The following is a 14,655-nucleotide window of genomic DNA, read 5'->3' as shown; positions in this document are numbered from 1 at the left end:
CACTTGCAATCCTTCTACCTCAACTTCTTGAATGCTGGGATTAAATGTATGCCACCTCACCAAGCTCATAAAATGTTAAAGGGTTTTTTTTAATATTACTTTTTAATTCTCAGGATGATCTTTTTTTTTCCCCCATAGGTGTCTCAGACATAAATTCAAGGGGCTGGACAAATCATGAGAATAAAATACACAATAAAATTACTGTGGTTGGAAGTGGAGATTTGGGTATTGCCTGCACATTGGCAATTTCAGCAAAGGTATGTAAACTTAGTGGCTGGAAGCATAGCTATACCTCCAGTGAACTTCAATTTTTTCCATTTTTCATGTATGTGTGTATTGCATATGTGTATATGCATTTTTTGGCACATGTAAGTACACATTTTGGGTATGTGTGCACAAGTGTGCTTGTGCATGTGGAAACCTGAGGTTGATGTGGGGAATCATCTTCAATTGCTCTCCCACTTTATGCATCAAGGCAGGATCTTTCAGTCACACACAGCTGGACGATCTGGCTAGTCTCACCAGCCAGTTTATTCTGGGATCCTCTGTCTCTGCCTTCTGTGGCTGCAATTACATGTGGGCTGCCATCCCCACCCCACATTTATTTGCATGGGTTTCTGGGGATTGGAGCCTGTCGTTTAGATCATTACCAGGGTGATGCTGTACAACCCAGCCTGCTCTTAAATAGCCTTCCTTCCTTGGCCTCCTGAGGGCTGGGATTACAGGCACTTACAGCCACACCTGGCTTTCAGAGTGTGACTTGAAGAGCGGTAACACTGGCATCTGTGTCCTAAGCATTGGTTAGAAATGCATAGTCTTCATTTTACTGCAGCCTGGTGATCAGCACCTCACGGGTGACTCACCGGTACAGTATAGTCTGAGCCCTTCTTCTTCAAAGTGAATACTTGGGCTGATTCTCATCTTGAGTGTCTATACATATTGTGTCATTTTTCACATGTGATAGTACTTTTATAAGATAACTCCTATAAATGAAACTAGTGGATTACATAATTTACTGATTTTTTTTTAATTTCTAAAATGTTTTAAATTTTTGATAGAAATTGTTAAATTGAGCTAAGTGTAAGTGGCACACACCTTTAGTCCCAGCTCTTGTGGGGCAGAGGCAGGCAAATCTCTGAGTTCAAGGCCAGCCTAATCTACATAGAGAATTCCAGGACAACTAGGGCTACACAGAGAAACTCAGTCTCAAATTGTCTGCTATGTCAGCTGTACTAATTTATTCTCACACTTTTGGGTCTTTGTGTGTGTACTAAATGAGCACGGAAATACATACTTTCTTTGCATTTTCCTAGTGTGGTTCACAATAATAAGATTGATAGCTATAATTTAGAAAGGACTACTGTGTCTGGCCCTGTGCCATATACTTAATAATCTCACAAACACCAAAAGTAAGGCTAAGTTCAGTGACTTGGCCAGTGTATAGCTAACAGATAACAAATGGAGTTGCTTTCTTAGCCTCTTCTGGTGATGCTTAGTAGGTCACTGGGTCCTTTAGACCTAAGGGCTCCCATTCTCACCTACACAGACTCTTAGGCATTTACTGGCTGTTACTTACAGTCTGCCCACCATACTGCACAAAGAGCCATTCACAGGCATGGGAGTAGTTTTCTAGGACGTCTTTGGGGGAAATACTGCATGACAGCAGGATTTGACCTTAGGTTTGTGGTGCACACTCTCTCTCTTATATTTATCTTTCTCTACATAGAGAGTACTTGTTTGTTTGTTTTGAAGAAACCTGGCATGAGTTTTGACTTTTAAGCAAGGAATGATATGCTGAAATAGACTCCCAAATCATTCTAGACTGTTTAAGATAAGAATAGTTACTATCGGGTGGTGGTGGCACACACCTTTAATCCCAGTACTCGGGAGGCAGAGCCAGATGGATCTCTGTGAGTTTGAGGCCAGTCTGGTCTACAGAGCAAGATCTAGGACAGGTACTAAAGCTACACAGAGAAACCTTGTCTTGAAAAAACCACCACCACCAACAACAACAAAAAAGAACAGATACTAAGCTGGTTGTGGTGGTGCATGCCTTTAATCCAGCACCAAGGAGGCAGAGGCAGGTGGATCTCTGTGAGTTTAAAGCCAGCCCGGTCTACAAATCGAGTTCCAGAACAGCCAGAGCTACACAGAGAAACCAAGTCTTAGAAAAACTTAAAAAAAAAAAAAAAAAAAAGAAAAAAGAAAAGAAAAGAAAAGAAAAGAAAAGAAAACAACAGATACTACGGCAAATATCTGACTCAAGAGGAACAGTAGCATACCTACCTAATACACCATGTCCCATTTCTCACTCATTCCATTAGAAGAAGATATAGTTTGCCTCCTGAGTAAGCCATGTTAGGTCTGCTAGTCAAGTCTGAAGGGTAGTGTCCCTCACATAATAGTGTCTTGTTGCACACCTTCATTGCTATTGTGTTACTTTTCATTCTGAAGTAGTTCAGGAGGTTTCCTTTGGTCTTTCTCAGTGAGCTCATATTGAGGAACTTGGCTATGTCTGTAGAATGCTGGTCTTGTTTTAATTTTCTCACACAGGGCATTGCAGACAAGCTGATCCTTTTAGACCTCTCCGATGGGACTAACCAAGGGACGATGGACCTTGATATTTTCAACCTGCCTAATGTAGAGATCAGCAAAGGTTTGATTATTCTATTTAAAGATGGTTATATTACTTGCTCTAGCAATTGCGTCTTAGATTATTTATTTGTGGAATTGAGAATTAAGTCCTAGATTTTTTAAATTGTATTTTCACTTACTTTGGTCGGGAGGTGGGCACACATGTACCATAGCATTGTGTACCTTCAAGAGTTGGTTCTCTCCTTGCATGTAGGTCCTGGGGAATCAAACTCAGGTTGTCAAGTTTAATGGCAGGAGCCTTTATCCACTGAGTAGTCTCTCCAGCAGGTCCTAGAATTTTAAGGCTGAGAAGTACCATGAAGATCATCTGTTCCAAATCCCTTGTTTTACGTGTTGAGAAACAAAGACTTGGAAATAAATCAATGGATTTATCAAAAGTCTTACACCAGTTGTAACCAGATATGTTAGCAGGAGTCAAATGAGCAAATACCATTCAAACTCATTCTAATTGGTCAAAATTATTTATTCTTTTCCTCTGACTTACATCTCCAGATAAGCATTTCTATGGTCACTTCTTTTCTCAGGATATAATGGTTCAGAACACTGACTTTAGAGTTAAGCAGATGTGGTTTGCATCTTAGCTCAGCCACATTATAGTCTGACATTCACAGTCTAAATGATCTCTCAACATTGAAAGTTCAGTTTCGGGGCTGGAGAGATGGCTCAGAGGTTAAGAGCACTGGCTACTCTTCCAGAGGTCCTGAGTTCAATTCCCAGCACACGTATGGTGGCTCACCACCATCTATTACAGGATTTTGACCTCTTCTGTCATGCAGGCATACATGTGGACAGAGCACTCATACATTAAAAAAAAAAAAGTAAATTCAGTTTCTCAGCTGTAACTGGGAACGCACTGTCTGCCATGGTGTATAGAAGTGCTAAGCCAAGACTAACAAAAGACACTCAGTTCACTTTGATTATATTCAAACCATACTTATCGCGAGTTCTAATAAGAACAAAAAGGTTGTTGTACAATAAATAAGATTTGAAATGTTATTTTAGGCAGTAAGTGGTAGAACATGTATGAGGCCCTGGATTCAATCCCACACCCACAAAAAGAAAAAGAAAAAAGTCCTCCTTGCTGTCTCATCCTTTTTTGTGTGTGTGAGCCTCAGTCTCACAGTTCTCCGCTGCCCCTCCTGCCCCTCCTGCCTCTCCCACTTAGTGGTAACTGTAGGCACCTGCTAGTGCCATTTTATTGTATATGTAACATTGTATTAGTGCAGATATATTTACCTGGATAAATACCATATTTAGGGATGTGGCTTTAAAATTATTTTACCAGGAATGCATAATATTAAAAACAAGCCCACCAAGCCTGGCGAGCTGGCTCAGTGGATAAGAGCACAAACTGCCCTTGCAGAGGACTCAAGTTTGGTTCCCAGCACCCAGATGAGGGAGCTCACAACTGCCTGTAATCCTAGCTCCAGGAGTTCCAACAGTCTCCACAGGCACTTCTACACACATGACATACACACAGAGATACATACATTAAAAATAAAATTTAAAATCAAAATAATAAAAACAGATCATTGAACAAATGTGTTTCCTAAAACATTTCTACCTGTAAGACCATCTTGTACATGCCACAGTGGTGTGGGCATCTTTTGTCTTTCCTTAGGTCTATTATATTCCTTGACTGTTTTCCAAATAATGTATCAAGCAGTTCCACAAACTAGGATGTACTGATGGTGGTCAGAGAAGTTGACTTGTCTGTCTGTTCTAAAGACAGTAGGTCACAGTTCAGCAAGCTTTTGGATCCTTAGAGGAGACAATTAGCTCATTTTCCTCGTCTGAAAGAGCACTGTAGTTGCTGTAATGGCCACGGGAGGCTCCTCAGGGAGCTGGATTTCTCGTGTGCCAGTTGTTCCCAGTCGTGAAGTTCTTAAGGGACCTATAACTCTTCAGATCCTGTAGGAGAGACTCTTTAGTACCCGTCCCTAGAGGAGGAGACTGTTTAGGATCTAAGGAAATCCTTTTTTCCCCATGCGTCTCATTAGCCATTGGTAAGTGGTGGAATAATTGAATAATTGAAAGAACAGAATCTTTGAAAGAAATGTACAGTACATGGTACTTGCCACCAAGCAGAGACTCAAAATGACTTGTGAGGATGAGGACATTTTTATCATTTGAGGCAGAGGAAGCCAGAGGAGGAAGAGGAGGACTCTGGCAAATCGGTTGAAGCCAAGGTGTAGTGTTGTAAATTGAACTAGTCACTGATTTTTGATGCTCTGTACAAGCTTCCTAACCTCTTCAGGTACCAGTTTTCATTCTTCCAAGGGGAGTTAATAGCATAGAGTCCGCAACCAGCCTGCCTGGGCCTGACTTCCAAACCCTCTGCTGACCCACCCACCCAAGTCACTTCACTTTGTGCTCAGTCCTCCTCCCGTCCCCCGGCTCTAGCTAGCACAGTCACTTTCAAGGGATCCTGTGGCTCCAGACTCACAGCACGGAGGCCAGTGGCTGTCAGCTCATTTTACCTATAGCACATTATTCATCTCCCCTTAAGAACTGTGAACTACATAGAAAACTCAGTCTCTGTACTGGTGCTGGCTCTTTCTAACTTCCTGCTGTCTTGTTATGGATCCCAGGCTGGCCTCCAACTTGAAGCCATTCTGCCTCTACTTCCCAGGTGCTGGATCACAGCTTTGTACCACCATGCTTGGCCCTGGGATCCATGCTATTGCTCTTCAGTGTTCTGGTGGCTAGCTATAGGGGCATGTATGCCTGAAGGCTCTTCGTTCATAGAATAGAGAACATTTTTATCATGTACTAGCATTAGTTTATACGGTCTTGAACTCAGACTGTTTCTTTTTGTTCATCAGATTTGTCTGCCTCTGCTCATTCCAAGGTGGTGATCTTCACAGCCAACTCTTTGGGTGGTTCCGAGTCCTACCTGCATGCTGTGCAAAGCAATGTGGACATGTTCAGAACTCTTGTCCCAGCTCTGGGACACTATAGTCAACATGCTGTCTTCCTTGTTGCATCTCAACCAGGTAAAAGGTTTTATTTTAAATTCAAATGATGGACCAGATCATTAGTATAATTGCTATTGCTGATTTAAAAAAAAAAAAAAAAAGCCAAAGCACTGTGGTAAATAAAGAGGTATTCAGTAAGACTGCTCTTATAATGAACAGTACATACATCCATATTCTCGTAACGGATACTCCTTATAACTGTTACTACCAAGGTTACAACCCAGAGTTTCATGAAATGTTGCTGAGAAAACCAGCTCTCAGCAGGTCAGACAAACTGAAGAGGACTGCATACACACATAGGAGACTTTCCTGAGGACTAAAGCTTAACTCTTCATTTCATTATTTTCTTTCTGCTGCTTGTTCTGTTCTGCATTTCCCCCTTAATCCCTTTTGACCACCTAAAACCAAGATTTCTATGTAAGAAAAGATTTCATCATAACTACAAGTTACATATTTTCCAAAAACACATTAAAATCTTTACATAAGAAGAAATCATGTTAGGATCACATGTTTTCCTTAGAAGCCCACAAATAGTTAAATATTTTCCTTTGTATTAATTTTCCCACCATAACTTCTTTACCCCAAAGCAGTGATTCTTTTATTACTGATTAACAAAGTTTTAAGCAAGCCAAATTTATTTCAGTCACTTCATTTTGTACTGGCAGGTGGCTGTTTGCAGTTTCTATTCTATAAAAAACTTTAAACAAGTGGTATAGCTAACCATCTTTTTCTTTATTCTTTACACACAATAGGGTCATTTAATTTCCTTTCACAATTTTGTTTTTTTCCAAGGTACATGCTGAAACCTGTGATTAATTCTTCAAGCTACATGACCAAGGAACTCAGGCCTAACCCTGGGTGTAGGGGCTTAATTGCTTTCTTTGATCATCAGCCTTTTCCACAGAATTCATGGCTCTACAATGCATGAAACTTCCTTGTTCTTATTTTCCATCCTCTGCAAATCTCACATCTAACAAAGGGGAAGGTTATGTCTAGCCTATTTTTGTCTTTTTTGTATCTCTTATTGGAGCAACAGGCAGAATAACCTAAACCATTTTCATAATCATCTTTACTAATTGTCCCAATCACCTGTGTCTTTTAGGCTGACTCAAAAAGTTTAATTAAATCATAGATTCAAGTAAGCGTCATTGCTCTTATAAAAATCATCTTCATTATAATCTGTAATTAAATTGCCCAGTGAGGAGTGGGATTTTCTTATGAAACAATCACACTGTACTAGATACAGTGGGAATCCTTTTACATAGTAATCACCGTGCCAAATACAGCAGGAACAGGGTAGCAGCCAGCAGGAGGAAGCACAGCAGAAGCAAGGGCCATCCTGGAGACAATCCCCACCTCCCAGGGCTTTGCTTCTCTAGGGTTTATTCATTGTAGCTTTGCTGTTCAGTGAATTGAACTCCATAAGCTCCATTGCTGACTGCAGCTCCTCTGACATGGCCACTGACAAAATGTGATATTGTTATCCAATTGTTAGCCATACCTCCTTCTGTGAGAAAATGGTTATAACCCCCAAGGGAAACATGGAGTGGCATTTATGTGTAAGATAACTTAAGTCTCTGGTGTTACAAAGATGTGCAGAAACATATCATTGTACATTCAAAGAAACTTGTTTACATTGTGTGTGTGTGTGTACCCATTGTGTGAATGTCAGAGGACAGCTCTGCTTGCACCATGTGGCTTCTGGGCATTGAACTCAGATTGTCAGGCTTAATGGCAGCCACTTTTACTTACTGCACCATCTCACCCACCCTTACTGTCGTCTTTAACATTTTATATTTTGTAGATTGTTTAAAAAAAAAATAAGTGTTTCCAAAGAGTTAGGTAGTTTGGGTTCAATCACTAAGCACGTGATAGAAATGTTCCAGAGTTCTGTGTTTCATCTATAATTGTCAGAGACATTGGTGTCTTTAAATCCTGGGGTCCTTTTGTCATATAAGAAAAAGGGGAGTTGTGAGGTTTTTTTTTCAAGGTGCTAGACTTATAATAATATATGAACTGGCATTTTAATTTAAGCCTAAAACATAAAAGAAATTGTATCCATGAAATGAGATTATTGGGCTGGGGATATATGGCTTGGTGATAGAGTGCTTGCCTCACATGCATGAGGCCCTGGGTTCAAAACCCTGCACATACACACACACACACACATACACACACACACACACACACACACACACACACACACACACACAGAATTAGTGCTTCATTGAAATGAAATTATTATTTTCCTGCTTTTTATACCCAGTTTTCACCTTTCTTGCTTAACTGTTCTGGGATCTTATTTATTTTCTACCTTTAGTAATTTGTTTCATGAGAAAATTATATAAAAATGCTTTAATTTGGCTAGTGTTTTCAATACACTTTATAAACATACTACCAGCCATGTTGGTGCACTTTTATAAACCCAGTGCTCAGGAGTGGAGGGGGAAAGATTGGAAGTTCAAGGCCAACTAGACTATGTAGCAAGACCCTGCCTCAGGGAGTATAATGCTTCAATGCGTTTAAGACTTTGAGAGTCTGTAGAGGCTCTAATATGAGTACTTTTACTTGTGAGCTTGGATAGAAGCATATATATTTCTAATCTTCTAATTTTCTCTTTGTGGAACATTTAGTGGAAATCATGAGCTATGTGACATGGAAACTAAGCACATTTCCTGCAAGTCAAGTGATTGGGATTGGATGCAGTCTGGACTCACGGAGACTACAGTACATCATTACGAATGTTTTGAAGGCACAGACTTCAGGCAGAGAAGTGTGGGTTATTGGTGAACAGGGAGAAAATAAAGGTAAGTACATCATTACTAATTTTGCTGCTTATACTCTGAAGTCATGACATTCAAATCTATTCAGGACCTTAGAATTGTGGAGCTTAGTGAATGCCTTCTGTTAACAAACCTTTATGAGGATCATTTGCTCTGTGTGTGTGTGTGTGTGTGTGTGTGTGTGTGTGTGTGTGTGTGTGTATGTGTTCATGCATGCATGTGCACCTGTGTGTGCTTGTGTATGTGTGTGTTGCTGGGAATTGAACCTAGGACCTCATGAGTGTTAGGCAGGTACACTACCACTGAGTTACAACCCAGCCTCTGCCATACTCATATATTCGTTTTCCTTGAGCTTAATGAAAGACCTCTTAGACCTCTTAGTCAGGTTTTATATTTTGAATTGAATTTTGGAGTCTAGAATTAGTTTAAAAGTATTACTTTTCTATTTAAACATTTCAATACACCTGAAGCATTTAGAAATCCCCATTACTCTCTTCACATCCAACTTTGTTTATTTTTCCTAAGCTAAGTCTTCCTTTCTAAATGCATGCCTCTTGTTTCTTTCTTTCTTTCTTTCTTTCTTTCTTTCTTTCTTTCTTTCTTTCTTTCTTTCTTTCTTTCTTTCTTTTTTTTTGAAAGAATTTTAAACCTGTGGCCTTTTTAACAAGCTGCTTGTTCTCCCGCTATCACAAAAGCATCACTTCAGCTCCCTGTATGGAAACCAAAACGAATCCCTTTTCTTCTCCCCAAAGAAGATCTTTGATGCCTCCCCGTTATACCTTATTCCTTGTTGTGAAGCCAGGCTGGTCAGGAGATAGCACCGCAGCTGCTCTAATTTAATATCTCTCTCTCTCTCTCTCTCTCTCTCTCTCTCTCTCTCTCACACACACACACACACACACACACACACACACACACACACACACACACGTGTAACCAGAATACAAGCATCTGCGCTCTACTAAATGCTCACTAGATTCCGTGTAATGTGAAAGGTGTGAACACAGTCTCTATTTTAGAGATTAGAAAATAGCGGATATTTTAGCTGACAAGGTACGTGATACTCTTTATTATTATTATTATTATTTTGACGCTTTGCATTTATATATGCATTTGAAATCATGAGGAAAAAAAGAATACTGTACTTATATACCTTGATTGATGGTAAAGGTAGTCATTGAACAAAGTATTGGAAGAATGGATAGGATTTGAATAGACAGTAAAGAGTGATGAAAACATTCCGGGAATGGGAAATCAGAACCAGGCAGAGGCACTAGCTAGGAACTGCTTGCAGATGATGTTAAAATATGGACACTTGTGCATTCTCTTCAAGTATTAAATATATCATAATGTATTTAACTAGTTCCTCTAATAACATGTAGTTTTCACATATAATAAATATATAGAGTTGAATAAGAACATTTCAAAATATTGTACTAAGCAGGCAGTATTGTAGTTACTGCCTGACCTATTCCTCCTTTGTAGTGTGATCAATAAACTTCCCAACAACAACGTAATACAAAATCACAGAAACAAAAAATAGGATGGTGTCATTTAATAAATATGGCTGTTTATCTTCATGTAGTATGTCTAGGTAAAGGAAGAAAAAAATAATTTAATAGAATCTGAGGTCTTTAAACAAGAACAATTAAAATCTCTTTAAAAGTAGGTTTTTGTTTTTGTTTTTTTAATCTCAAATGTAGGGATTTATAGCATGTCTCTTTTTAAAATTTATTTTATGTGCATTGGTGTTTTGCCTGTCTGTCTGTGTGAGGGTATTGGATCCTAGAGTTAGAGGTGTAAGCTGCCATGTAGGTGGGTGCTGGGTGCTGAACCCAGATCCCCTGGAAGAGCAGTCAGTGCTCTTAGCCACTGAGCCATCTCTCCAGCCCCAAATGTAGGGATTAATTCAGAAAGTTCTGATGAGCACCTGTGTTCCTAAGATACTATGGTGGCTGCTGCTGACCCATCTTTGGAAGCTTGGAGCTTCGTGTAGAAGTGAACAGAGTCAGGATTGATTTGTTGCCAGTGAAAACATAGGGAATAGACATGGCACTTGTAATTTGTGTTTTCAGCTGAGAACTGGAAACAGGAATAGAGGAGAATGCAAATTGGGAGTGTTTAAATACAGTGTTGAATATTTGGTGTATATGGTATAAATATATATAGAGAGAGCCATGTGCAAGTTTTGAAACCTACTACAGCAAGCACTCATGAATGTACACACTCAGTCAGGAGCAGCGTGAGCACCTCGGAAGTGGCTCACACCTCCCAGACCATCGTACTGTTTTCTGTCTAGGAACGTATCAGATGGCTTGTTTGTCTTGTACAGTGCTAGGATCAATTCCAGGGATCCTTGTACTTGCTAGAAAAACTCCAACCACAGAGCTACACCCCTGGCTGTCACCTTTGTAGTCTTTAACTCTTGCTTCACGGTGGGTGTATTCATGGCTAGGTTTTCTTCCATGTCCCTAAAGGCAGAAATGGATCAGAAGCTCCCTCTACTGGCTGCGTGCTAGAGACCAACTGATATTTTTTGCACCAGTGACAACAATAATGTGATAGAACTGATTTTTAACTATTACCGTTTTTATGAAGTACTTTTTTTAAAATTATTTTTTATTTTTAATTATTTTGCCTGCATTCATGTCTATGTGAGGGTATCAGATCTTGGAGTTACAGACAGTTGTTAGCTGCCATGTGGGTGCTGGGAACTGAACCCGGGTCTTCCAGAAGAGCAGTCCATGCTCTTAACCACTGAGCCATCTCTCCAGCCCCCTGTGAAGTACTTTTCATACATTCACTTAAATTTTATGAATACCCTGGGAAGGAACAGTTTTCTCTTTTTTTCCTTTTTTTGAGACAAGGTTTCTCTGTGTAGCTTTTGCGCCTTTCCTGAAACTCACTTGGTAGTCCATGCTGGCCTTGAACTCACAGAGATCCACCTGGCTCTGCCTCCCAAGTGCTGGGATTAAAGGCATGCACCACCATGCCCAGCCCAGTTTTCTCTTTTTTAAATTTATTTATTTTTATTTTATATATACTGGTGTTTTGCCTGCATGTATGTCTGTGTGAGGGTGTCAGATCCCCTATAACTAGAGTTTCAGATGGTTGTGAGCTGCCATATATGTGTCAGGACTTGAACCCAGGTCCTCTGGAAGAATAGCCAGTGTTTTTGTTTGTTCTGTTTTGTTTTGAGACAGGATTTTTCTGTGTATCCTGGGCTGTCCTGGAACTCACTCTGTAGACCAGGCTGGCCTTGAACTCACAGAGATCTGCCTGCCTCTGCCTCCCGAATGCTGGGACTAAAGGTGTGCACCACCACCGCCCTGCTGAGCACCTTTTTTTCCAAATGGATCGAAGAGGAAACACAGAAAGGATGAGTGAGCTGCTGAGGGTGCTATAGCCAATGAAAGCAGCCCTAAATTGATGCTAAAGATGTATTCTTTCTTGCTGTCACTTAATGTCACTTAAGTATTTCATGCCACCACGCCTGGTGCGAAGTAAATAATCTGTGAGTTGTTATTCCAAGATGGCAGTGAAGAAGAATTAGCAAAAGGAAACTGAAAGAACACTTTGAAGTGGAGCAGCGTTAGGTCTTGGGAACAGTTGTAAGAATAGAAGTATCTAAGTAAAACCCTCCTCTTCAAGTTCTCCAATGATAGCCACAGCCCAGGGAGGAGTCCCAGGGCAAATAAGAGCTTTAGGCTCTATTGCCTGCTTCCTTCCTCAGCTTCCATACTAGCCAGAAGGCCACCTGCAGGGATCCGTGTACTGTCCCTGAGCACCTGCAGGGATCCGTGTACTGTCCCTGAGCACCTGCAGGGATCCGTGTACTGTCCCTGAGCACCTGCAGGGATCCGTGTACTGTCCCTGAGCACCTGCAGGGATCCGTGTACTGTCCCTGAGCACCTGCAGGGATTCTTGCACTGTCCCTGAGCACCTGCAGGGATCCGTGTACTGTCCCTGAGCACCTGCAGGGATTCTTGCACTGTCCCTGAGCACCCGTTCCCTTAGCTAGTTCCTGCTCACCACCATGACTGCTTCAGAGCCACCCCTCCCAGAGAGCAGTTAGGTAAGTCTGCATGTATTAAAGCAGTAGCGTGCCTTGTTACCCTGGTGTCTGTCTTATGGCACCACTTTGCCATTTATGTCATACAACAGTCGTCTCCTTCAGCTTGGAGTGCTCTGCTTAGTTTGGATTGAATAAATGATCCTGACACCACCTTTTTGTGACCAAAAATTAATCACTTATTCTGCACCAAGTTAGATGGTTAGCAGAATATTTGCTCAAGAGCTGCTGTTTTTAACCTTGTTGTTGAAATCATATATAAACACAGATCACTGCAATGGTATTTTAGCAGTCTGAGGGCTGGATCTCAGAACAGAGTCTGTTATCTCTTTTGGCACAGGTTTGGTTTTGTATGTAATAGAAAAGAACAATCCTATAAGCAGTATTTTAATTTATTAATTTTTATGAGACAGGGTCTTATACACCCAGGGTAGCCTAAAACTTGCTATGTGGCTGAGGATGACCTTTGAACTATGATCCTCCTTCCTTAGTGCCAGGACTGCAGGTGTGTGTCACCACACTCAGTGATAATTCTCCAGTGCTGAGAGTTGAACCCAAGCACTCTACCAACTAAGCTACAGCCCGTGTCCCCTATGGACAATTTTCATTAAAATTCTTAGAGTCTGTTTTTAAAGATTTCAGAATAGAAGGTAAAGATGATTAAATGCGTTATTTTAAATGTCTTAACCAAGAATGGATCTACATCAGGATGTAGCATGAATCTTAAAGTGTCTTGTTAATAAAATCAAACCTGGGGCCAGATATTGGGGTGAATGCTAGAAGATCAGAGAAGCAGAACAAGCCACAGCTACGTCACCTTGCCAGTTCCTCAGCTGATCCTGTTTCCTCAAACTGGAAGCTTCTGAGTCCTCATCCGAATGGATCTTAGCTGAACTGTGCTGTTCAAGAGCCTAAAAGCTTAACCAGCTCTAGTTCCTGGTTCTCACGACTTAAATACCTTTCTGCTTTCTGCCATCACTTCCTGGGATTAAAGGCATGTGTCACCATGCCTGGCTGTTTCCAATTGGCCTTGAACTCACAGAGATCCAGAGGGATTTCTGCCTCTGGAACACTAGGATTAAAGGCATTTTCTAGCCTCTGTATCTAGTGGCTGTTCTGTTCTCAGACCCCAGGAAAGTTTATTAGGGTGCACAATATTTTGGGGAACACAATACCACCATATCAGGATGTAAAGGGCTGGGCAGTAAAACAGAAAATGAAATCATTAAGTGAATCCTGACTTACTTATTTTGTTATAAGCAGACTTGGACACTAACCATTTTCTCTCTTATGAGTTGGGGCTTATATAGAGGAAAGATTAAAAGATGTGAGGTGCATAGAGCTAGAGAGGTGGTTGAGTGGTTAAGAGCACTTGTTGTTCTTGCAGAGGGCTCAGGTTGGGTTCTGAGCACCACATGGTGGCACACAGCTGCCGGGAACTCCAGTTTCAGGGCCTCTGATGCCCTTTTCTGGCCTCTTCAGGCACAGCTTCTATGCTCATACATAGATGCAGGCAACACACATAAAATAAGTAAACCTTAAAAAAATTTAAGGGGCTGGAGAGATGGTTCAGCAGCTAAGAGAACTTGCTGCTCTTCTAGAGGTCCTGAGTTCAATTCCCAGCACCCACATGGTGGCTCACAACCATCTTTAATGGGATCTGATGCCCTGTTCTGTCTGATACCCTCTTCTGTCATGCAGGCATATGTGCAAATAGAACACTGATATGCATAAATAAATAATTTTTTTAAATTAAGTAAAAAAAAGGATATGAGATTTCTATTTATCCATCTGTCCCATCTTAACTATGCATACTGATAGCAATACTCACAGTTTTCTGATTATTTTATATCCTTTGTGAATTTTTTCTCATGCCTACCTTGCTATTAATTATCCTTTCAAGGTCTATAATACTGTATTTCAGTTAGCAAATGCTCTCCATGCCCCAGTTTTTAATTATTGCTAATAATGTATTAATAATATAACAGAAAACCTACATAAGTAATTCTTATATAACCCTTCTAGGTAGAACATTTAAAAAACTTCTTGGGCCTGTCATGGTGGCACACACTTTTAATCCCAGCACTCAGGAAGCAGAGGCAGGAGGATCTCTGGGAGTTCTCGCCTGATCTACAAAGGAGTTCCAGGCAAGCCAGTACTATATAGT

General features: G+C 40.7%; 1 protein-coding gene across 4 annotated transcripts in view; it reads left to right on the top strand.

The window, feature by feature from the left end:
• Uevld (UEV and lactate/malate dehyrogenase domains) overlaps positions 1–14,655 on the top strand; it is a 36,832-nt gene that overhangs the window by 15,889 nt on the left and 6,288 nt on the right. For 3 of the 4 annotated variants that reach the window (XM_036209526.1, XM_036209535.1, XM_036166311.1), the window contains 4 exons: positions 139–257; positions 2,554–2,656; positions 5,481–5,651; positions 8,267–8,440. In XM_036209526.1, the coding sequence (XP_036065419.1) occupies positions 139–257; positions 2,554–2,656; positions 5,481–5,651; positions 8,267–8,440 (567 nt within the window). Of the gene's footprint in view, positions 1–138; positions 258–2,553; positions 2,657–5,480; positions 5,652–8,266; positions 8,441–14,655 lie in introns of those variants that run through there. The other variant, XM_036166302.1, reaches the window with a different exon arrangement.

The sequence above is a fragment of the Onychomys torridus genome, chromosome 1 (assembly GCF_903995425.1).
Source record: "Onychomys torridus chromosome 1, mOncTor1.1, whole genome shotgun sequence".
Taxonomy (NCBI): domain Eukaryota; kingdom Metazoa; phylum Chordata; class Mammalia; order Rodentia; family Cricetidae; genus Onychomys; species Onychomys torridus.
The sequence above is the reverse complement of the archived record's forward strand: the minus strand, read 5'-3'. Positions and strand labels throughout refer to the sequence as shown.